Source organism: Plectropomus leopardus, chromosome 10 (genome assembly GCF_026936395.1).
Source record: "Plectropomus leopardus strain MGB_pleo_1.0 chromosome 10, ASM2693639v1, whole genome shotgun sequence".
Taxonomy (NCBI): domain Eukaryota; kingdom Metazoa; phylum Chordata; class Actinopteri; order Perciformes; family Serranidae; genus Plectropomus; species Plectropomus leopardus.
The window spans coordinates 36,089,442-36,103,150 of record NC_142185.1 but is presented as its reverse complement, the minus strand read 5'-3'; the positions used below and the strand labels follow the sequence as shown (position 1 = coordinate 36,103,150).

Genomic DNA, 13,709 nt, shown 5'->3' with positions numbered 1-13,709 from the left:
CTCTCGGCCCCTGATCCTGTGCCTGTCAGGCCCGTTAGGCCCGGTAATTAATCCATGCTGTCATGACAACTGGGACACATAGACAATGCCCTTAAATCCTAGAAATGCCCTTATATTGTCAATATGTCCGTCAGTCCTAGAAATGTCCTAAAATGTTAGAAATGTCTTAAAGCCCCAGAAATGCTCTGACATCCTAAAAACTTCCTAAAATCATAGAAATGCCCTTAAATTCTCATTATGTCCTACAGTCCTAGAAATGTCGGAAAGTCTTTCGGAAATGTCCTTAAGTCCTCGACACGTCCCAATGTGCTAGAAATCCTAGAAATGTTCTGAAATCCTAGAAACTTCCTAAAATCCTAGAAGTCTGAAGTCCCTGAAACATGCTACGGGGCCGCTGTGGCCCCTGGCCTCCCGTCATTTTGTAAAAGTGGCCCCCAAGCAAAGCAAGTTGAGTCTCCCTGATTTAAAAGCACTCGTGTCTGTAGTTTTGGAACAAAATGTTCGTCCATCCTCTGTGTGCGTGTGTGTGTTTTTGTGTATTTTGTGTGTGTGTGTTGCAGGTGAGCTGAATCCCCCAGACGACCCAGATCCAGAGGGTCGTCGCCGCCGTCTCCTCTCACGGGAACCAGATGTGCAGATTAGGGTTTGTGTGCTGAACTTTGCGGTAACGTTCTGCTGAATCGAGGCTAAAACGAACAAAAAAGAAAGAGAGCTGACCTGTTTCCGATGCCTCCACAGATGGTCTGCGCTCGTCTGCGGGAGCTTTTTAGGCAGAAAAAGACAGAACACCCGTTAACATCTATTCATCCTGCATAAAAACTGTTTACCCCAATTTTGGGAGTTTTTTTCATGTTACTCTGAAAGGTCACATGGTCTCTAATGTGCTGAGAGGGTTTCATAACCACTGAGCCAGTGACACCCATTAAAACCCTGTTGTATAATATCTGTGCCACTTTGGAAATCATATTTTAGGGACATTGAAGTGGAGGAGATGAGATCAGATCTTTACCTCCAAAATGCACATTTATCGTCTCACCTGTGGTGCTGTTTCGGTCCAGATAGTTTTGGTGTTTGAGATGTCTGCAAAAGACAATGCATGTAAAGTGTTTTATTTTGGCGGGGGGTGATCGGGAGAGCTGATGTGCATGTTTTTTATTTAACTGATGCTTGTCGATTTTTTTTCAGATTTTTAGTTTCTTTGTTTGCAGCGCCTACACCAATTTACAGCTCCCAAGCAAAATTTGGCCCCCCAATACGGTGCCAGGTGGCCCCCGCAAAATGTTCTTATTCACAATAATCATGAAAAAAATCACACTGGGAATTGTTTTCATATTTTTCGTCTCCATAAGGTGTCAATGAAACAGCATCTAAATAGAGCTTGGTTTAAAAAAAAAAAAAAGCTAGTGGAGGAGCCCTCATCCCCCCGACAGAGGTCCAAGCTAGGACCCTGATGTCCTAAAATCCCAGATAAGGCCTAAAAACTTAGAAATAATTGAAAAAAAAAAACAATTATAAAACACATGATAACTTGGTTTCAGTGAGAAGAACAAACTTATTTAATCTTCTCCATAAATCACCGAATTTAATTAACAAGCTTCCTTATTAATTCAAACCTATACGCTAATAAATTAAATATATGTGCATACATACCCCAAATCGAATATCTACAAATCTGCATTCAGAAAAAATTAACTATGACGAGATGAACTAGGAAAAAGTAAATATTAACGAAATAAATAAACAGTAACTCCTATAAACAGCCGCTGATTGTCAAACCCCCTTTTTCACCCCAGTGCCTCGTGAAAATAATGTTTATCACTATTACTATTATTATTAGTAGTAGTATTACTTTATTTTATACATTAAAGTCATAGGGTGGCACGGTGGCTTTGTGGTTAGCACTGTTGCCTTTCAGCAACAGGGTCCCTGGTTCAAATCCCAGTTGGAACAGGATTTAGTCTGGTCAGGGGTTAGTCAGTCATCACATAATTGTAATGTAGAAAAAGAAGATTGGCATGAGATAAAAATACTCCAGTATTTTACTTGAGTAGATGTATTTATTTATTTTTAATTTCTCTTAATTAATTTATACAATATCTTTATTGGAGTTTTTTTGTTATATAACAAACACCACAAACAAACAAAATAGTCCTGGCAGCAAACATAGCACACCACAAAATGGGAACAAAAACAAACAAAACAATGATAATAATAATATTTATCAATTAATTGATTACTTTAAAAAAAAGCAGAGGTGAAAAACAGATGCTTTCACAGCAGTTACAATTCATGGAAATCTCGAAAACCCATAAGGGCCAAGACACTTAATGAGATGTACTCTGTTACACTCCAGCACAGGAAGTCGGCCGAGCGCTCTCCGCTCTGAGCAGGAAGTTGTCTGTCCGCGCAGCGCGGACGATAAAATAATCTTATTTAACACATTTTGTATCGATCGCCTCTCACATCAGATCGTACAGCTGACGGCGAGCTGATCCTCTAAATCCATTTCAACATCTGCATTTCTCATAAGATTCATGTCCAACTTCATGCTGTGTGTGTGTGTGTGTGTGTGTGTGTGTGTGTGTGTGTGTGTGTGTGTGTGTGTGTGTGTGTGTGTGTGTGTGTGTGTGTGTTTCTAAGTTACCTCTCTGCCTCGTTCGTTTCATCTGAGCGCTTCACTTTACTTCTGTAATCCTGCCAGCCGCCCATCTCCATCTCCATCCATCACTCCATCCAGGGGATTTGACTGCCATTAAGAGATGGCTTTTTGCTGTGTGTGTGTGTGTGTGTGTGTATTATGGGGAACACACACACACACACACACACGGAGTGAAGGGGGGAGGATGAAGTGTAAAACCACGAGCGCACACACACACACTGAGCAGTGTGTCAGGCAGGAGCAGCGGTCGAAGGCGCAGCGTGCAGACTGATGTGGGACGGTCAGGATGGACACACGCACCAAAATTTGGACCGTGACCTTTAACACACATGGATGCAGCTGTCCGGAAAGATCTACAGGTACGAAGTTGTGCATATTCCCACGTTTCAGTCGCTCTTTGTCTTTGTGATATTCTGTCAAATTTATCAGAGTCAAAGGAGCTAAAACGACGTCTTTGAAATCACTCAGACTTCAGACGAGTGTCTGTGTTTTGTTTTTTCACATTCGTATGATCTCTGCTCTTTTTGTGCAGTTTCAGACCTCCGTTAATCCTGGCATGTCCCCGATGAGAGACCACAGTAATGACTGTCATCACTTTCACTGGTTAGTCTCAATCCCTTCACTCTCTGATGTTTTTATTTCCTCCACAGCTGAGACTAAAACAGCCGATAATAACTCGGTAAAGAGAAACCTCACAGTTCAGTGATAGCTAACTAACGGCCCACAGGTCAGATCCGGACCCTGATAGGGTGCCGGGCGGCCCCCCTAACCATTTTCTGATTCGCAAAAAATAAATTTATTAATAGTGGAAATTGGTATTGTAATTTTAGTATACATAAGGTGCATCAGAAAAAAAATACTGTAAAATCCAAGAAATGTCGTTAAATCCGAGAAATGCCCTCCGTTCTTAGAAATGTTCTTCAGTCTTTAATTTTTCCTGAAATCCTAGAAATGTCTTAAGAAATCCTAGGAATTACCTAAAATCCTACAAACTTACTCTGACAAATGTCCGATAATCAGAGAAATGTCTTATAATCCAAAAAAATGTCCTCAATCTAGAAGGTCCTAAAAATGTAGAAACACCCTAAAATACGAGAAATGTCCCAAAATCTAATAAATGTCCTAAATTCCAAGAAATTTCCTAAAATCTAATAAATGTCCTAAATAGTCTGGTTGGTGGTCTGATTGGTGGTCTGATTGGTGGTCTGGTTGACGGTCTGGTTGACGGTCTGGTTGGCGGTCTGGCTGATGGTCTGGTTGGCGGTCTGGTTGATGGTCTGGTTGATGGTCTGGTTGACGGTCTGATTGGTGGTCTGGTTGATTGTAGTGATTGATCGTAGTGATTGATCGTAGTGATCAGACTAAATGACCTGGAGCGAAGGTGAACTGGATGGAGGCTGAAATCCCAGCGGGCACAGACAGTCCCTATTGTTGTGGAGCTAATCTCTGATCTAAGCTGTTCTGTCTTAATCACATCATCATTTCAGCAGCAGCTGGCAGAGCGATGGTTCAGTTCTCGACCTGCCGTCAAACATCAAATCATCGCTCCGTCAGCGTCCCTGCGATGCTGCAAAAAACCCAACAATACCAGCGTTTTATTTTGGTGAGAGCTGACCAGGACAGTTGATGTGAGCTTTTTAATTTACTGATGCTGAAAAGTTTTGTAGATTTTTTTCAGATTCGTAGTTTCTTTGGTGTAAATAGAGAATGGAAAGGTTTATGTCGTGACTCAAACTTGCAGAGCAGACACCAGTAATACTCAACTTATGGCCCCCAGTACGGTGCCAGGTGGCCCCCCAAATGTTCTAATTCACAGTAAAAAATGTTTTGTCCTTTTAGTGTCCATAAGGTGTCAGAGTGCATAAAACAGCATCAAAATAGAGCTTGTTTATCCAAAAAAGTGACAGTGGATGATCCCCCACACCCCCGACAGAGGTCCTACATAAGACACTAATGTCCTAAAATCCTGGAAATGTCCAAAAATCCTAGAGACATCCTAAATCACTAGAAATGTCCTGAAATCCTTAAAATGTCCTAAAATCCTAAAAATGTCCTAAAATGCTAGAAATGTACTAGAAAACTTGAAATGTCCTAAAATTCTTGAAACATCCTGAAATCCTAGAAACATCTTAAATTACTTTAAAACGTCCTAAAATCTGAGAAATGTCTTTAAATCCAAGAAATGTCCTGAACCGACAAATGTCCCCAAATCCTTGAAACGTGCTAAAATCCTGGACATTTACTAAAATCGTATATACATCCTAAAATCTGACAAAACTCCTTATATCCTACATATGTCCTAAAAATTCTTGAAGGTGTCCTAAAATGCTAGAAACACGTGCGGGGCTGCTGAGACTGGCCCCGGGTCTCTGTCTTTTCGCAGAAGTGGCCCCTAAGCAGAGCAAGTTTAGATTTTTCGGTGTGTAATTGGACCTGATTCTTGAATCAGTTCGTTTTTAATGTTGATCATTTATGTCCAGAGTGCTGCTTTGCTGTAGAAATGCTCCGTGTTGTCTGCAGCCGCTGTTTTGCGGCTCAGTATTTGGGACTGACTGCAGTGCTGTCCCCTCTCTGTCCTCCTCCAGTCTCCGTGCTGCTCCTGCTCCCTCAGGCGGTGCCGGCTCGCTGGGCGTGTGTGCGTGCGTGTCCGGCCTCCTGCTCCTGCACTCAGGAGAAGAGCTGCAGCGTGCTGTGCGACCGCACCGGCATGTCTGAGCTGCCCAAAGAGTTCCCCTGCGAAGCCTCGGCCATCAACCTGGACAAGAACAAGCTCAAGTTCCTGTCCGAGCGCGCCTTCGGGACGCTGCCGTCCCTCAAGTCTCTGTCTCTGGACCACAACAACATCTCCTTCATCACCCCCGGAGCCTTCAAGGTCTGTGACGGCTTCCTGCTTAAGTTTGACGCATTTTTCTGAAAGAGAATCAGAGATTATTAATAGCATGTTTTTTTTAGAAGTCTGCACTGAACGAAAGGAAAAGGGGGTGTGGTCTGTGAATTTTGGGGGTCGACTTGCACGCTTCACTCTCTGCTGTTTCCCTGGTTTGATTTATGTTAGAATATAACCAGCAGCAAGTCGAAGGCTACAGTCTCAGTCACGAATAACGTTTAAATTTAGACTTGTTCCAGTACTGATACCACTGTCGGAAGTGCCTTCGATGCTGCTTAAAATTATAAATGAGGTATTAGTGAGTATTGAAAGTAAATTTAGAGTAAAAGGTTACTTTTCCCAGTAAACTGGAGCAGATAAAGTCAGTCGTGCAAAGTATTCTGATTAAAAAAGTTTGTATGATATGCTATGAATCCCATGAGTTAGTGCCCACAAATGTCCGTCAAAGGCATGTGTTATTCAAAAATCTCCAAAAATGAATAATGAAATTGTTTTTTTTACCAAAATAATTTCTTCAAAAACCACCAAAAATGTTTTAAAAATGGCAAAAAAGGCAAAATGTTTTCTTAAATAATCTTAAAAAAATAAAGGAAGCGGCAAAGCAAAAATAACTGCCCAAATGTTCTCTTGTATTATAGAATACTCTTATCTAGTATTTGGTTTGTGTCTACATTCTGAAATCTGCCTATTTTATTTATTATTTTTTTATTTGTCCGGCAGGGCCTCGCCAACTTAGTGGAGCTGAAAATGGCGCACAACGAGTACATCAGTTACCTCCACACGCGGACGTTCACGGGGCTGAAGAAGCTGGTGCGCCTCGACCTGTCGGACTGTAACCTCTTCAACATCCCCGACCGCATCTTCATCGAGCAGACGGCGCTGAAGGAGCTGCTCTGCTTCCAGAACAACTTCAGGAGGATCCCCGGGGCCTTCAGGGGCATGGAGAACCTGACCCACATCTACCTGGAGAGGAACAAGATCGAGGCGGTGGCTTACAACTCGCTGCTGGGCCTGGGGAGTCTCAGGTAGGTCTCCGCCCGGATCGTGTAACCCAGCAGGGATTATTTTAATAGTGCCGGTAAGTGAAAAGCCTAAATGTGTAATTATGCATTAAAGGTGCGTTATGCAAAACTAACTGTTTTTGTCACGTGTCCTGAAACTGTCACTGTACGTGAGACAGATATTCACACAGTCATGAAAAACCTGGAAAAGTCATTGAATGTGCAAATTGCAATTTGGAAATAAACCTATTTAATGAGGTGTTCAGGACTGTCAGCAATTTGAAAACCCACAGATAATTTCTGTTTTTACAGTTTCTGGCTGTGGTGAATGGTGTAGTTTTGGTGATTTTAAAGAACAGAAGTAAAGAAAAGTAAAACTGCAATATTAAAAAAATCTTTCCTTTAAAATGTTAAAAAATACCTAGACATAGAAAAAACAATCGCCAAAATGTCATCTTCAAAATTTGCCAAAAAATCCCAAATATCAGCAGTTTCCTGTAAAAATCACTAAATACTTCTTTAAAACTCACCAAAACTGTTATCGTTTTGCCTCTTTTGAGAAATTGCCCCAAAAAAGAAAAAGAAAAATGATTACCAAAATGTTTTCTTTAAAAATTGCCACATATTTTACAGAAAAGGAAAAAAATGGCACGTTTTCTTTTTTTAAAATCACCAAAAATTATAAAATAAATCAATAGTGTTTTTTTTTTTTAAATCTCTAATAATCTTTTTAATAATATATTTTTTCTTTTTTTAAATCACCAAATGTTTTCTTTTAATTGCCCCAAAAACTTTTAAGAAAAAAATACATCTACATCTACTGTCGAGGATTACAGTTAAACATCAGCAGAACTATGAGAGAACGAACTCTCACAGCTGGTGTTTGAGTCCCTGTCCTCCTTTCATCTCAGGTACCTGAACCTCCAGGAGAACCGCATCAACGTGATCCACGACCAGGCCTTCCAGGACCTGGTGCGGCTGGAGAACTTCTACCTCAACGACAACCTTCTGTGTGATCTGCCGCGGCTCGCCTTCAAGGGCCTCATCCGCCTCAAGATGCTGAACCTCGGCGGGAACCAGCTGACCAACGTGTCCAGGACCTGGTTCAGCGACCTGGTGGAGCTGGAGGTCCTGTACCTGGACCGGAACCAGCTGCTGAATATCGAGGAGGGCTCGTTTGAGAACCTGACCAGCCTTATCACGCTCCACCTGAACAGCAACAACCTCACCAGCCTCCCCTTCCCCGTCTTCCAGCCCATCTACTTCCTGGGCCGCCTGTACCTCTTCAGGAACCCGTGGGAGTGCGACTGCTCCTTCGAGTGGATGAAGGAGTGGATGGAGAGCTATAAGCTGGTGCGAGACATCCCCTGCGCCTCGCCCTCCTCCGTGGCGGGACTGGATCTCAGCGAGGTGGTTTTCACAAAGGTGAACGGCACATGCGTGGACCCCGGAGAGTTTAATTTGACCACGCCGTCCTCGGAGGTCGTCTCCACCACGGAGAACCGCTTCAACAGCCTCATCTCAAAGCTGCTGCAGCAGGAGCTCAGGGAGGAGATGGGGAACGGGACAGAGAGCCTCCGCAACGGGACTCTGCTGGACCCCGAGGAGGGGCAGCTCTCCGCCGGGGTCGGGGGGCGGCGGGCCCAGGCGAGCCAATCGCATCTGTGCTTCACTGCAGCGTGGCTCGTCTTCGGTTTGATAGATTTCTTTTACCGTCTTTCTTGCACATGAGAACCGTGGAAATGGAAACGAGGTTTGCTTCCTGAATCACGGAGCAGCTTTTCACATTTCAGATGAGATAAAAGTTTATCTGTGAAAGCACAGAGGAAGACTCCTCCTCTCAGGTGTTGTTGCTGGTGTGAGTCTGACCTGCCAAACTACGATTTGGGGAGTTTTAGGCGTCTGCGCTGTAGCTGGTGGCATTAGTTATTTGGGGTTGTTTGTTCGTCCGTACCGTTCTTGTAAACGTGTTATCTCAAGAACGCCTCGAGGGAACGTCTTTAAATTTAGTACAAAAAAACACTTAGATGTAAGGATGAACTGATTAGATTTTAATGGTCATAGGTCAAAGGTCAAGGTCCCCGTAACCTCATCTGTATGATTTTTGTGAATGCATTATCCCAAGAAGACCTCGAGTGAATTTCTTCAAATTTAGCACAATGATTCATTTGGACTCAAGAATGTAACAATTAGATTTAGGGGATCATAGGTTAAAGGTCAAGGTCACTGTAACCCTGCATCTTTTTCATTCTTGTAAACGCCTTGAAGGAAATTCTTCAAATTTGGCACAAACGTTTGAGTTAACTTAAGGATTAACAAGTTCAGTGTTGGTGGTTTAAAGTCAAAGGTGAAGGTCGTCACTGTGACCTTGTCTGTGTCATTTTGTGGATGCAATATCTCAACACTTTGCGGTAATTTCTGCACAAACGTTCACTTGGACTCAATGATGATCTGATTAAATTTTGGTTGTCATAGGTCAAAGGTCAAGGTCACTGTGACCTCATCAGTCTCATTTTTATGGATGCAGTGTATCAAAAACACCTTGTGAGAATTATTTCAAATTTGGCACAAATTGGAGTCAAGGATAAACTGACTGATTTTTGAGATCGAAGGTTAAGATCATGGTGACCTCAAATCTGTTTCATTTTTGCGAATATCTCACGAACACTTGGGATAAACTTTTGAGTGGACTCAAGGGTGAAATGATTGTATTTTGTTGGTCAAAGGTCAAAGTCACTGTGACCTTTTGTCAGTCTCATTCTTGATAACGTTGAGAAAACACCTTAAGAGAATTTCTTCAAACACAAACATTCACTGCAACATAACGATGAGCTGAATTGATTTTGGTGTTTTTATTTTCGTGAACACAAAATCTAAAGAAGGCCTTGAGGAAATTCCTCAAATTTGGCACAAATGTCCACATGAACTCTAGAATGAACTGATAAGAATCTGCAGGTCGAAGGTCAAGGTGACATTGACCTCATAAGACGTGTTTTTGGCCACATTTCTCACAGGATACAGTTATGACGTTCTAACATTTTGTATCCGAAAGTCAACTTCACTGTGACATCGAATGTTCTCCGGAAACTGCCAGAATCAGAAGGAGACGTTTGTTCAGATGCTGCGTTGGCGACACTAATCTCAGGTGTCCACCTCGAAACTTTTCTGATTATTTAAATCTTCTGTGTGTGAAGCGTCTGTGTTTTCACAGACGTGGACGTAAACTGAAAGTGCAAATTGACTGGTGCGCAGAGACGCACAACTACGTGGAAGTAGTTCGGATTTTGCGTGAAATGCAAAATGTGGTGAACTGAATGTTTTCAGAGGAAAGACGACGTTAGCAAGGCAACTTTTATGAGCTTTTGTTTACAGTAATCTCTGATATTTTTAGAGGAAATATCTGATGCATTTTGCTCCTCGTGGTTCATAAACAGCTGTACGGTTGCAGGATTCCTACAGTCGCAGCTGCGGGTGTTGATTTCAAACTGCAGATTACTGCAATAATATATGTGAACCTCCACTTTTTTTGTTGCATAACGCTTAATTTGAATTAATATTATGTAATATTTGTAGCATTACATAGCCAGTTTTTGTATTTTCATTCACATAGATGTGTAACGTTAAAGGGGATAAGAGCTCCTGCAGTTATCTCACAAACAGATGTCCTCTCCGCTCCTCTCTCTTCATTCAGCTCTAAATGTCGGTTCTGCAGCTTTTCCATAAATGCATTAATCTTCTTATTGCGTGCGGTTCAGCGGCGTCGCTGCTTGTGTGCGCTGCGGCGTAATGGAGGGTCTATGTTGTTGCTTTCGCCTCCTATGCATGGGCGGTTTTCCCCTTATGGACGTGACCTCTCTGTGCAGGGGGTGTGATTGCCATATGTCAGCCTGTGGATCAAATCATGACGTTCTGCTCGGGATAAAAAAAATCTTTTGAATTTATTGCATGGCAAACAAATGACCTGTTCTGAAACTGCAACATGCTCTGCATACTACAAAGTTTCTATATTTAAACTGAGGTTTTCTCCGTAACTGGAAAAGTTAACCCTTTAAAAACTGGATAGACATCAGTTTTTCTTGCTGCTTTCAGAAACCTTCAAGTATTTAAAGCTTTGAAACCTGAGAAAAAAAGGTTTAGTTCTCTTTTTTAAGAAAAAATGGGAAAAGGCAATAAGCAAATTGCAAGACATTCTGTGTTAAAAAGTTAAGTTAAAATGTTTTTTAAAAAAGGTAAAGAGAGAGAAAAAAATAAGAATATTACAAAAAAGTGAAAAATGTCCAGAAACTATATTTATGATTATTAGAAGTATATTCAAAAAGGATATAAAATATTTTTTAAAAACACAGGTAATGAGCAAATTTCAAGAAATTGGTAAAAGGTGAAAATAACCAGAAAATTAATGTTTAAAAAGGAAAGAAAGAGAAAGAAAAATAAGTGTATTATTTTAAAAAATAGTGAAAAATATCCAGGAACTATTTTTTATTAGAATTAGAATTATATCTTCAGAAAATGTCAGAGAATATATGATGTATTTATTTATTTTATTTTTTCCTTTTCAGGCCCTCTTCTTGTTTATTTTTGTTTTTGTCTTTACTTATTATCTGATAATTTTCTTGTAACTTTTTACTAATTTCCTGCAATTTTTCTGTGTCATTTCTTTAAAGTCAAAGAAATTAAGCTGATTTTTTTCAGGTTTCAAAGGGTTAAGGGATATCGCTGTGAATGTCAGTAGTTTGGTTCAGACAGCCAGTGATCCGGCTCAGTGGTGACAAAGCGCCCTGTCACCTGATTTATTTTTCTAAATAAATTATAAAAAAAAAAATAAAAAAAAAGATTGTTGAACTTTTGACGTGCCTGCTCTGTGACTCCTCTCAGCTGCCGTCGAGGAGTCGACCCGTTTCAGCGGTGAACACCAGTTAATCTGCACGCTGGCCTGCTGGCCCTTTAATGTGGGATTAGGCCGCAACTAAGACAACCGGGGAGGCTGGAGCTCATGCAGCCGGCTTTTATGCGCTCACCGTGTTTAATTCATGTGGGTGAACTGACGGAGGTGTTAGAGCAGAGCTGCTCGCTGTTTACGGTGTCGACACTGCTATGAATGTCACTGACGTGCTGCAGGCAAACTGGAAACACTTCGCTTTAAAGTGCTAATAAGAAGGAAAATATTGAGAATGTCTCAGACGGCAGCAGTGTTTTTAGTGTGTTGTGTATTGAACCCTTTTAAACCTGGATCCACATCCGTTTGTCCAACTTGACTATAAATGAAAAAAAAATAGGTGTAAAGAAAATTACCTAAAAATTTGGTTTAAAAAAACAAAAAGGGTGTTTTTAGAAAATTTAGAAATGCCCCCAAAAAACTCTCTATATAATAAGAATGATTATAAATTGTAATTTATTTGTATTTAAAATTATTTTACAACAAATACACACACACATATATATATATATATATATATATATATATATATATATATATATATACACACATATATTTCCACTAGGTGCACTGTCACAATCAGCGTGCTGCTAATCGATGATATATCCCAGGCTGTGATAATAAAAAGAAATAAAAACATCTACTTTGTATGTAGTATATTGAAAATAATTATTTTTTTGTGTTGGTTTTTTTTTCATGTAAAAACATAGTGGCAGTGACAAAAACACGGCATTTAACGGGTTCAAATTCTGAAAATGAATATTTGATATGGACTGATGCTGCTTAAAAAAACACTCAATGAAAGTAGAAAATCATTATAATGTACAATATTTCTGAAAGCGTTAAGCGTGTGTGTAATATTAACGTGGGCCCCTAAGGCTTAATATATAAAAGATATACTAAGAGTCAATATATTTATAATATTATGTTAACTTGCTTTTTAAATGATATTGTATATATTAGCTAAAATCGTTTAACTAGGGCTTGTACATATGTAAATTTAAAACTATAACTTTCTGTTCTTATTCGTTTTTATTTTTTTTTATATGTAATGTTTAATTTGTACATTAAGAGCAAAGCTAACCGGAGTCAAATTCCTTGTTTGTGAAAGCATACTTGGCCAATAAAGCTGATTCTGATTCTGATCACTTTCATTGAGTGTATTAAAATGGCTTTTACATGTTAATCAGTTGTTAAGGTTAAAAATGGTACTGCCAGCTTCACCAGAGAGCGTCACGGCTGCTGAAGAGAAACAGTTAAATCAAACAGTAAATTAACCAATCAGAGGAGGTATCGGTCATTTCACAGTGACAGTCTGAGGAATCTCTGACTCCAGATTAAAAAAGGTGAGTAATTATTAGTAAAAAGAAATATGTTGGCATGAATGACATCAACTTATTTGATCTTAATTTTTTTTTCCAGACTAACGTCAGCAACTCAGCAAAAGACAACGGAGAGTCGAGATCACTGGGTGGAGATCATTTGACCTGTATATGGACAACAAGGAAACAACCTTCACCTGCAACTGCGTAAGTCAATGTCCTAATGTCCTAATTTAGCATGTTCAAAAAAAAATGGCTGAAAAGGATATCGTGTATTATGTCAAAAACGTCTGTTATGTCCAGATCATTCAAGAGCATAACAAAAAAGGTAGGACCACACAGTAAGCATTAAATTAGCAAAACATTTATGAAAGATAACACAACAAAAGCAAAACAAGATGTAGGTCAGTTGAAAAATGTCAAACTTTGACGTGCCCCAAAAATGGCTGAAAACAACAGATAATGGCCTGTAGAGTCACGTCATGGCATACAATTTTGAAAAAAAAAAAAAAAGCCAAAATACGCCATAAACTAGCATGTTGAAGAAGTGGCCAACAAGCACATAGTGTAGTATGGCGAAAAATGTCAAACACACCATAGCATAGAAAGTTGCAATAACGGCCAAAAACACCATAATATGGAATGTTGAAAAAATGACCCAAAAAGCAAGGCTATAGTATGGCAAATTTGTCAAAAAATGACATGTCCATAAAACAGCCAACAATAACTGAAAACCGTCTTAAATAGTTTCCTGAATCATGCCATAGCAGAAAAAGTTGCAAAGACGTCCAAAAACACCACGATATAAAATGTCGAAAAACTGACCAAGAAAGCAAGGCTTTAGTATAGCAAAAATGTCAAAAAATAACATATTCCAAAAACAGCTGAAAATAGCTTAGACCAG

At 40.1% G+C, this 13,709-nt stretch overlaps 1 protein-coding gene across 1 annotated transcript; it reads left to right on the top strand.

Moving 5' to 3' along the window:
* Positions 1 to 2,213: 2,213 nt before the first annotated feature.
* Positions 2,214 to 12,651, top strand: nyx (nyctalopin). The gene is made up of 5 exons (XM_088083785.1): positions 2,214 to 3,018; positions 3,192 to 3,262; positions 5,245 to 5,531; positions 6,267 to 6,571; positions 7,459 to 12,651. Exons 2-5 carry the CDS (start codon positions 3,241 to 3,243, stop codon positions 8,276 to 8,278), a joined length of 1,434 nt encoding a protein of 477 aa, XP_087939911.1. The 5' UTR covers positions 2,214 to 3,018; positions 3,192 to 3,240; the 3' UTR covers positions 8,279 to 12,651.
* The last annotated feature ends 1,058 nt before the right edge of the window (positions 12,652 to 13,709 follow it).

Excerpts from the sequence above, each read along its gene's own strand:
- nyx (XM_088083785.1), top strand. The coding sequence starts at position 3,241 with ATGACTGTCATCACTTTCACTG. Across the intron at positions 3,263-5,244 it reads GACTGTCATCACTTTCACTG|TCTCCGTGCTGCTCCTGCTC; the intron begins GTTAGTCTCAAT and ends GTCCTCCTCCAG. Across the intron at positions 6,572-7,458 it reads CTGGGCCTGGGGAGTCTCAG|GTACCTGAACCTCCAGGAGA; the intron begins GTAGGTCTCCGC and ends CTTTCATCTCAG.